The 10687-nt window shown below is 39.3% G+C and overlaps 1 protein-coding gene across 2 annotated transcripts in view; it reads right to left on the reverse strand.

Annotated features, from left to right (window-relative positions):
- Window positions 1-250: 250 nt before the first annotated feature.
- Window positions 251-10687, reverse strand: part of kcnc4 (potassium voltage-gated channel, Shaw-related subfamily, member 4) — a 30131-nt gene continuing 19694 nt past the window's right edge. Inside the window, exons 2-4 of one of the 2 annotated variants that reach the window (XM_017306007.1) lie at window positions 9465-10392; window positions 7753-7926; window positions 251-2774 (exon numbers count right to left, since the gene is read on the reverse strand). In XM_017306007.1, the coding sequence (XP_017161496.1) occupies window positions 2710-2774; window positions 7753-7926; window positions 9465-10392 (1167 nt within the window). In that variant the 3' untranslated portion in view covers window positions 251-2709. Of the gene's footprint in view, window positions 2778-7752; window positions 7927-9464; window positions 10393-10687 lie in introns of both variants that reach the window. The other variant, XM_008413282.2, reaches the window with a different exon arrangement.

The raw sequence follows: 10687 nt of genomic DNA on the forward strand, positions 1-10687 counted from the left end.
CCGAGCGTTAATTAGTGCTGCCTGTCATCTCTGATCTCCATGGAGATGTGATCTGCGTGCCATCTACACCTTTTGGTACATAATCAGGGAGGCAGCAGAGAGCAGGAGGCGCAGCTGTGACTGCCGCTGCAGCGCTCCGAGCAGGCGCTACGAGCCGTCTGCTGGTTCGTTTATAAATAGCTGCACAGCAGATAACGCTGATGAAAAACTCCTCTGCTAATGAGGAACAAAAACAGAAACGACACCAACGTATCTTCAACACCGGGGGGGGAGGAAATGGGTTTTATTTGAATTTCTGCATAGAAATACATGCCTTGGAGGTATAATATCACACACTCCCTCCCACACACACGCGCGCACACACACACTCCTGACAGTTAAAACTGGGCTAAAATTCACCACAGTTACCTTTATGATCAGTTCAGGTCAAATATTGAACAGATGTGCAGTGTGCTTGTCTGATAACGTCGAATATGTACAACAGGAACTACAGAAAATAAGAGTAAAAAGGTGAATATTCAAAATAATGATCTCTCGTTGTTGGTTAACAGCTATTTTATGATTCATAAACAGACTTTACAGGTAATTAATCATCTATCATGTTTGTACTGTGCTACATACTTACAGCTGCTTATACGTTACAGACATCGGCGTCAGTATAGAAATAGTTTAAGGACATAAATTAATTTCCCTTTTGCTTTATTAAACATAAGGCCACTATGGTAGAGCATGAGGAATACATTATAAACACGGGTAAAGAAATCATTTTCCTGCTGCTTCTGGGCTTGGAGGCAGCGAGAAACAAAAGCTGATTACATTACAGACATCTAAACTCCATTACTCACCATGAGGCACGAGCGGAACCAATGGCGTTGTACCGTATGTATTTTTACCAGCACGTACAGAAAATCTACCACTTAATCTAATAGAGCCTGCATTTTTGGTCCAGAGTCAACCAGTAACAAGGCATCGACTGCACTGAGCTAATATGATAAACAGACAATACTGCTCCGCCGATTTATTTTCTCCAGCTTCCGTCAAACTGTCCTAATTTATAAGCATTTACAAGTCAACATGTTGCTTAAGCAGCATTGCCTCTGGGCTGTTCCAGACAGACAGATCTGCACATTCTGCAGTATTAGAAGGCAGTGACACAGCAGAAGGCAAACAGCGGAAAATATGATAATCTGTGCTCAAAGGTGTCTTAAATAACACCTACGGTTCTGTTCAAACCCATCACCGGCATGCACATTGTATCATTTTAGGCTTTTATTGATTTATTGTGAACTGTGAAATGATAAGACAACATACAACTCCAGTGATTTGGTTCAATAATCAATGCTAAGTTTCAGATAATCGCCTCCACTTTTTGAGGCCATCAACAGGCATAAAGTGTTTCTGGCTGGATATCCTGCCTTGCTTATTATAAGGAATAATACTAGTATTTTAATTGTGTGTCCTGGTATTGAGTCTACTTTTAAAAATAACAGAAATTTTCAACAACATTGTTGTCAAGACAGTGACGGAAGTCTAATATTATCTTAGGAAAACTTACCTGTGTCAAAGTTTAAACTTTGGAAATGACTCCTTTAAAAATTTCAACCTCAAGCCAGTAAAAACGTTAAAATCTGATTCTGTACCAGAAAGGAAGCTTGTTGATGGATACAGAAATGGTCAACTTATCTGCTAAAAGACAAGTAGCCAAATATTAGATGTACTGCATGTATGTATCAGAGCTGCTTGTATTATTTTTGACTCTTGGTGGATAGAAAATCCACAAGAAACTTATAGTTGTGCTCCTAATTCTTGTTTTTAGAAATAACTAAATTGCATGTTGTGTCATCACTCCACCAGGAAAACTTAACAGTTCAAATAAATAATTAAAAATCTAAAATGAATAAGACACAATATCCCCATGATAGGTGTGTGTGTGCTCATATTTCTGTAAAGGTTGTAATCCCAGTGACTACTTATATAAATAAATAATAATAATAAAAAAGCTTTAACTACATATCACAAACTAATAAACAGCAGTCACTCTGAGGGCAGTTTTTGTTTGGATTGTAAATTATTTTAAACAAAATCTAAGTTTTTTACTACGTTTCTTGCTTGGAGTTTAAGACCTAAATTAGTTAGCTAGTTAGCGGCCAGCTGACCTCTTACTTAATTTATTTATATAATATCACATTTTAGAATTAGATGCATTGCCATGCTGAAAGAAGAACAAAGGTGCTTACATAGCTTTGGTGCTTTCTATTTTCCTCTTTCTTTAATTAACTGTGATTCTGTTTTTTACCGCTTAATGCCGCTATAGTGGAGGAAAAATGATTCTCGCAACAAGAATAGTAAAATTTTGGGTTTTACCACTTTGAGCTGTAAAAAAGGAAATAGAACTATTACCTTTGCAGGGGGAACTGTCTTTTATGAGCCTGTAGCACATAAACAGACAGAAATAAATGGCTTCAGGGCCCTTGAAAGGAGCTATATTGACCAGTTCACTGTGAGTGTATCTGGTATAACTCTAGTACCGTGTTAGATCATGCAATACATGCAAAGTGCTTCGCAAATACGACTGCACATATCTACTGTTTTATCAGATATGTTACAGGAGGAAACAAAAACGGTTCATCTTGATGTACAACATGTGGCTCTGCGGTTTATTTCGACAGCAGGGATCGGACGGCAGGCTTCACGTTTCCTCCTCTTTCGTTAGGTCAGAGTGGTGACCTCCGGCTGGGTGTGGTTTCCACTGGTACCGAGAATATCTTTACAGCCTTCTGTGGAGAAACGCAAACGTAGAGATGAGCAACAACAAAAGGTATTTGAGAAAATGACTTAATATGTAAAGAATTTATATAATTTGAATTTCACTTTATGAACTGAGTGACTGCTCTAGTGCAGTCATGTTAGTACTCTTGAAATAAGAAAAAAACATGTCACAAGTAACTTTTCAGCAAGATATTGGAGCTCGTTTTAACTCAATAATTCCTCAATTTTGATGACAAAGTGTCAGTTCCACTATTATATTACATTATTTCACTTGTAGATGGGAAAAATGTCTTGTTATAAGAGAAATAATCTACCAGGGTAACTAATACATTTAAAATAATTTAAAAAATGAATTATTTACTTAAAATATGCTCCTAAAACCTTGTGTCATTTTAAGTGTATTTTGATGTTTGCAGTAGAAACTAGGCCAAAAATACTTTGATTTTTTGTTTTTGCAGTGCAATTTCTTCACCTACTTAAACAACCCGATACTTTTTGGATTGCGTTAAAATCTCTAGTTTTATGACAGACCAGAACAAAATGTTCCATAGAAAACACTTAGAGGGCTCATTCAGTCCTGGCATCAAAATGATCAGCCACCATCCAATCCAATTAATGCAATGAAATGAAAATACTTTAATTGAAAAATTAGCTTTTTGCATATAAACTGCGAATGCAAAGTGTGGCAGTGTGTGGAGGGGACAAAACAACATGGAATAACTGAATTTTTATAATAGATCAGATGTAAAAATTCAGAAAGGTTACAAAATGACAACAATTATTATTAACTAACTAATAACTTTTTAAAATACAACGGTAGACCGCAGACAGAAAACTTCTGAGGTGGACAAAAGTCTCTGCTTTGCGTCTTTGTGCTATTAATGGAACAAACAAATCAATCTTCCAATTTATCCAGAAGAGTCTCTGAGGACTATCCAGGTTCATCTGGAACATTTCCTCTGCCTGTTTGCACATCCTCACACGCTCTCATGGTGCACTCTGCCCTATGAACGCATTTTGAAAGTGTTTGGTTCCACATGTATAAAGTCATTAATCAGCATTAAGTATTGAAGAAGCTTCCTGTGCTGACTTCATTCAAGTCAACCATTTGTGGGTACTGTAAGCCTCCATTTACTGTTGACTCTGAGAGCACATCCATCCATCCATCCATCCATCCATCCATCCATCCATCCATCCATCCATCCATCCATCCATCCATCCATCCATCCATCCATCCATCCATCCATNATCCATCCATCCATCCATCCATCCATCCATCCATCCATCCATCCATCCATCCATCCATCCATCCATCCATCCATCCATCCATCCATCCATCCATCCATCCATCCATCCATCCATCCATCGCTCTGCAGCAAGTCATACCTCTTTGGTGAAATATTATCCACACCTTTTTCCCAGCAACTCTCTGGTATCAAGCAGCCCAATCCCCCATGGGCACAGCACTGAAGACCAGAGCCACTGACTCATAATCTATTTACAACAAGCCTACTGAAAACGGCTGCAGCTGCAGAGGCAGCTTTTTCATGCTTGGGGAAAAAAAAAGAGACTTTGAATTTTGAATTTTACCCAAACGATTTTGAACCAAAAGCCCCTTTTTTTTTCTAATAATGGTGGTTAATCAGTAGCACATGTATGAGAAATATTTATGAAATAGGACAGCAGCAAGATGTAGGTTTTCTCCTCCCACAATTAACTGCAATTAAAATAAACTGTAAGCAAAATTATCAACAAGTCATATCAAACAAGAAAGGAAGCAAGCTAAATTTAGCCTAGTACTTCCATATGAAAACATCTCCAGCTGGAGCCAAATAGGAGTTAATAGAATTACCTTTTTCTTTCAGATAATGTTGGCTAATAAGAGACACATGCATGTGAGACGATCCTGCAATAGAACAGGATGCTGCTATACAGATGCTCAGCAGATACAGACCACTGGATTCAATTAACACGCTCCTCTTTCCACCATAGATTAGTTCTGGGATGTTCTGTCTTTCATCAGCATTTTGTCATTTTTCTGTTTTTTTTTCCAGAAATACATCTAAATGACAGTTAACTGACCTCACTTTTTCACAAGAGAACCTGAAATTTTAGGGGGGGTAGAGGGGTCTCCACACTTTCAGATTATTTTCCTCCATTATTTTTATATATCCCTCATCTCATTTACACTTGAAAGTTGTTGGATGGATGGTAAGCTGTTTGACATTAACTCAGGCGAAAGCTTTCGGTTTTTGTTCAGTTAGGTTTGCAGAAATGATTTATGTTTGTTACGTTTTTCAAATTAAGAAGCTTACATGTGTTTTATAGCACTGGATATTTGTAATTCGGTCTCATTCCTCCAGACAGAACCTGAGTCAGGTCTGTAGGCCACATTGCTCAAGAACACAGTCAGGCACAGCATCATTACGGCCAAACACTTCAATTTTAGTTTCATGACACAACAAAACATTTCTCCAATAGTTAGTATCATTGGCAAACTCTAATCTGGCTTTTTGTGTTGATTTTCGAGTAATGGCTTCTTCCTTGCTGAAGGGCTTTTCAGCTCATGTCAGTACAGAATAAGGAGAATCTCTTCAGCTTCAACTCATGAGGTATTTTGTTTTTGTTCTTGCGTCGATTTGACCCATTTCACACTAACAGACGTTTCCTCTCTGGGATTCAGGACATGTCTCCTGCCTGGACAGGCTGCTGGACGTTCCCATGGTGGCAGAATAAAACCGTACGAACGGATGAGTGTTGCACCTTCAAGCATCTGGAAATTGCACCCAAGGACAAACCAGACTTATGGAGGTCTGCAATGACTTCCAGAGACAGAAAAGCCTAATCTCTCTTTTAAGGCTCTGTAGAAGGTTGTTCGTGTTTTTATCACCTCTCACCTGGACTCTTGTAACTCTTTTTAAATCAGACGTCACTGCAGGTTGTGGAAACACATCAAAACGAAGCAGCTGTTAAAAAACAGTAACGTGCGCAACATTTTTAGCAATCAAAGGAAAAGCTTTTTTGGGGAGTAGAGATATTAAACACCTCAAATAATAGTCTCCACTCAATTCATTTCTCAAAATGGGCTCCAGGTTTTTTGAGTTCAGTTCAGTTTAACTTCACAGTTTAAGAACTTCAGTCTTTAAGCTGATGGGAACGACAGTGTCGTCAGCATGAGCTGAGGAAGCTCTGCTAGCCAGGAGTCACTACAGGCAGCTCTGTGTCATTTTTTACATTTCAGATCAATAGAAAATCAATAAAAGAGCTTTGGAGCTGTAATTGCATCATCTATCTGTCTGTGCTGACGAAAACTAATGTTTCTCATGCATGATTTGACACAGGGGACCAAAACACATCTTGTGTTTAATGGAAAAAGGTCCATACGGTGTGGTATTAGGATTTAAAAACAAAGATATGGACAGTTTATTTTGTTATTATCTTGACTGACAGGACAGCGAACACTGTGGTGAGATCAAAAGGCCTTCAGAAAAAAAGATTGCAGCAGCTGATGAGTCTGGTTGAGCTGACCCTGCAACATGACAGTGACCTAAACCATGCCAGTAAATCCACTAATAGCTTGCTAATCACTAGAAATCAGAAGAGAATCTGCTTCGTCAAAACCTTTTGAGAAACCTCAGAGTCACTTGAAACAGGATAAACATGCAAGAAATCCCTGGACCTTATCAATTTAAAGAAAAAAGTCAGACAATTTTCCTCAGACAGCTGCATGAAGATGCTCACTTTTCTTGTTTCAGACGAAGGAGGGAAGACTACCTAAAAGTAGAAGGTAATCACTGCATTTTGTCTTTTCTTCACATCTTTTGATCGATTAACAAAACAATCTTATTTTTTTTACCTGTAGTTATTTCACTTTCATTCCCAGATACACATGAATAAAGAAACTGGGATTCACAAAGGACCCAGAAGCTGTTTAAAGATGAGTCTCTGGATGTAGCAACTTCCCTCACGTTTAAAACAGAGATCCCACCGTTTTTTCTGGCATCACCAAACACACCCAGAACACCTCACATAGGTGAGATGTTTTTTTTTTTTTTTTTTTTTTTGCACTTTGCTAAATCGCGTTTCACTTGAAGAGGTCATTAGCCTTATTGCTTTCAGAGAAACAAAAACAGGCCTCATAAATGGAGCACTTACTACAGCTGGGGGCCCGGGAGAGTTTGCATGTTTTTTTTCAACAGCCCATTACATGGACTTTGTGCTTGAATGTATTTCCTGAAAGCCCCATCGCTCACTGAGTGTTGATTAATGCTGTTTGTTGCAAGCTGGTGACATGTTGTAACATGCAGGCGGCAAAAAGAAAAAAAACGCCATCGTTTATGTTTTAACTTTAATCTGGGAACATCGAGGAAAAACTGGCTGACCGCAGTGAACTCAAAGGTGTGTGGCTGCTGAGAGAAGATTGCATAAATCAGACAGAGCTAGATCATTTAAAACTTTAAATGTGAGCAATAAAGTTTTTAAATCAATGCAACAACAGACAGGAAGCAAATCAAGATATCTGGAGACTGGAGTTTAACATCTGAAATCCTAAAAAAAGGGTTTTCTTTTGATTGCTAAATATGTTTTCACATTATGTTTTTTTTTATGATGTCACTATGACTATTGTTTCATTAATTAATTATCAGTTTCATTTGCAATCAGATACCAGCATCTTGGTTTAATTATAAAAAGCTTTGATCCTCATATATGGCAATTATATCTAAAAAAAAAAATCAACAGTAAAGACATGATGGATTAAAAGTTAATTTAAGTGAACTGAGCTGAACCGGTGTTTTTATAAAAACCGAAATAAACTTAATTAAACTGAACTGCATTTCATAAAGAGTGAACTGAATCTTAACTGAACAACTTGATTTGAACAGGATTAGACTGAACTAAAGTAAATTTAATTGAATTGGATTTACTTGAACTGAACTAAATGAAACTAAATGAAACAAAAGGTGAGGTGGTGACGTAACCCACCAACATGGATGCTGGGCTCTCCAGACGTCAGGATGAAGCAGGTGCCCTCCTTGTTCTTGCCTCGTCCTCTGGAGCAGCGCAGCGACCACTTCTCACTGGGCGACAGCGGCTGGGTCAGACTGCAGGCTTCCTCGTCTGAAAGGGCCACATTCGCGTCCCCGTTCTGTTTGGAGTCTGACGTGGAGACGAAAACACACAACGACAAGAAAGCCAAAGCTATCACAGAGGGTTAGCTCAGACCGCGGCTGAGGCATACTGCATAAAAAGCAGCATTTTTGCTGTGATGAAATCCAATTTGACTGAGATGTTATGGGCAGTAATTTGATCGTGGTGGATTTCTGTCTATATGACTAAACGCAGAGCATCTGTCGCAACAACACCACGTCTCTGGAATCTGAAAGCCAACCACAGTGGGTTTTGTAGTATTAGAAGATGCATAGTATTTATCATGAATAGCCTGCTGTACTCAGGTGGAGAAATAAAGACTCCTAAATTTAAATACTTGAATAATAATCTGTTTAAACAATGAACAAAGCAGCTAAACTAGAACAAAAGAGGAACAAACATGCACATTCTCAGAAACATTTTGAGAATTTTGAAGGATTGGCTTTTCGAAAAATTGACTTCAAATATCTAATGGGAAATAATTTGCAGAGATTTTGGACGTATTGTTTTCTCTTTTTACTATCTGCGCTTCTGAAAACACAATCTATATTTGGGAATATTTAGCATGAAATATGACACACTGCAGTTTCGGTGCTCATAATATGTGACAATATTAGACACAACCACCTGAGATTAGCAAACGGTTAAAAGAATTTGTCCCCTATTGGCAATATGATTCAGAAACCATGTAGATTTTCTTCCTTGCATGATCTGAAATAATGTTTTACTTGTACAAAATACATGCAATTTGAACCTGCATGGTACTTTAATGGGACTGTCCAGAATTTTTTTTAGGATATTAGTATCATAAAACCCTTGAAGAAAGTTAAAACACTCACTTTTCTATTAGGTAGTTACTGACCAAAATCCTTAACAGGTTCCATTTTAACTTTAAACAGGAAAATCCCTAGTGGGGCAACAGTTTCTACCTCTATTTCCTGTTAAAGTAACCTTCAACTTCTCAGTAAATAACCACACAACCACACAAGACTGAAAGACTGATGTGGCTTTTTTTTTTTTAGACTGGAGCTAAGACGGTGGAGATGGGCTTTGGAAATGGCTCCTCTCAGACTATCATCACGCTTCATGCTGTTCACATTAGATATAAAGTCCAGAAAAATAAAGAGACTGATTATTTTCATCTCAACTACAACAGTCCAACAAAAAATAATTCCTACTGGGCGACTTCTGTCTCACGTGGTTGTAGTTTCTTAATGAATCTCCACTTCTTACTGCTGCATTAAACAACAAGTGTGACCAATTATATTATAGAAAACATTAAAGCATGATAGACTGGGCATTTATTTGCGACAGTCACAATGTAAACAGTGATATTACAATAAATTTGCTATATATTGTAAAGTGATCAACCGCCGATAGGATATTATAAAACAAAATAAAATCTAATAAAAGAACCACAGATCAAAACCTCTGAGCTCTTCAAGGCAGTGTGCTCCAAAGATAAAAATAAAAACAATCAAACGGCATGTAAAGACTGCAGCGTGTTTTGGTTGAACTGGCCCTTCAGTGTGAACTATTGACCTCACCTGAGCGGTTCCTGCTGCTGCTCTCCTCCGCCGCCAGCGGACACGTGTCGCTCTGAGTGCTGTCGATGTGTGAGTTTGTTTCCGATTTCACAAACGAGGCCGAGTCGGTCGGCGCGTCTGGGTTCTGGGTGTGCTTCTTCTTCTTCTTCGGCAGCTTCTGCTTCGCCATAGCCAGCGAGTAGTACATGCCGAAGTTATTGACGATCACGGGGACGGGCATGGCGATGGTCAGCACGCCGGCCAGAGCACACAGCGCCCCCACTATCATACCCAGCCACGTCTGTGGAAACATGTCCCCGTAGCCCAGCGTCGTCATAGTGACCACCGCCCACCAGAAGCTGATGGGGATGTTTTTGAAGTGGTTTTTAATCTCGGGGTTGTAGGTGACTCCGATGCGCTCGGCGTAGTAAATCATGGTGGCAAAGATGAGCACTCCCAATGCGAGGAAGATGACCAGCAGGAGGAACTCGTTGACGCTGGCCCTCAGCGTGTGACCGAGCACGCGCAGGCCCACGAAGTGACGCGTGAGCTTGAAGATCCGCAGAATCCTCACGAAGCGCACCACGCGGAGGAAACCGAGCACGTTGCTGGCCGCCTTGGACGACAGACCCCTCAAACTCATCTCCAGGTAGAAAGGCAGGATGGCGACAAAGTCAATGATGTTGAGTGTGTTCTTGATGAAGGCCAGTTTGTTTGGACAGCAGACGATTCGGACCAGGAACTCAAAGGTAAACCACACCACACAGATTCCCTCCACCATGATGAGCTTTGGGTTGGTGACGGTCTCATCCCTGATCTCCATTCGCGTGATGTTTCCCTCTCTGATGAGCTCTGTAATGTTTTGTTTTACGTCGAAGGCCTCATGCGTCTCCAAGCAGAACGTAGTGATGGACACCAGGATGAAGAAGAGAGAGATGACTGCCACTCCCTGTTTGAGACAAATAATCAACATTAATTACCATAATGCCATGTTTTCCTTTTTCCTTAATATTGAAACCACTGACAACAGATGATGAAATGTCAGTCATCTCCCAAAAGTGACATGCTTTAAAAAAAATTGTGTTCAGAACAGTTACGCGATCATTCTGTTGTCTTTTATCCTTGGCGTGTAAAGCTTTGTATGTCAGAGAAAATAATGATCAGTGTAGATCTCTATAACCGCCCTGACTTTAGAAGAAAACCAGAATATTTTGGCACATTATTATATATACATTATTTTATAT

The sequence above is a fragment of the Poecilia reticulata genome, linkage group LG7, assembly GCF_000633615.1.
Source record: "Poecilia reticulata strain Guanapo linkage group LG7, Guppy_female_1.0+MT, whole genome shotgun sequence".
Taxonomy (NCBI): domain Eukaryota; kingdom Metazoa; phylum Chordata; class Actinopteri; order Cyprinodontiformes; family Poeciliidae; genus Poecilia; species Poecilia reticulata.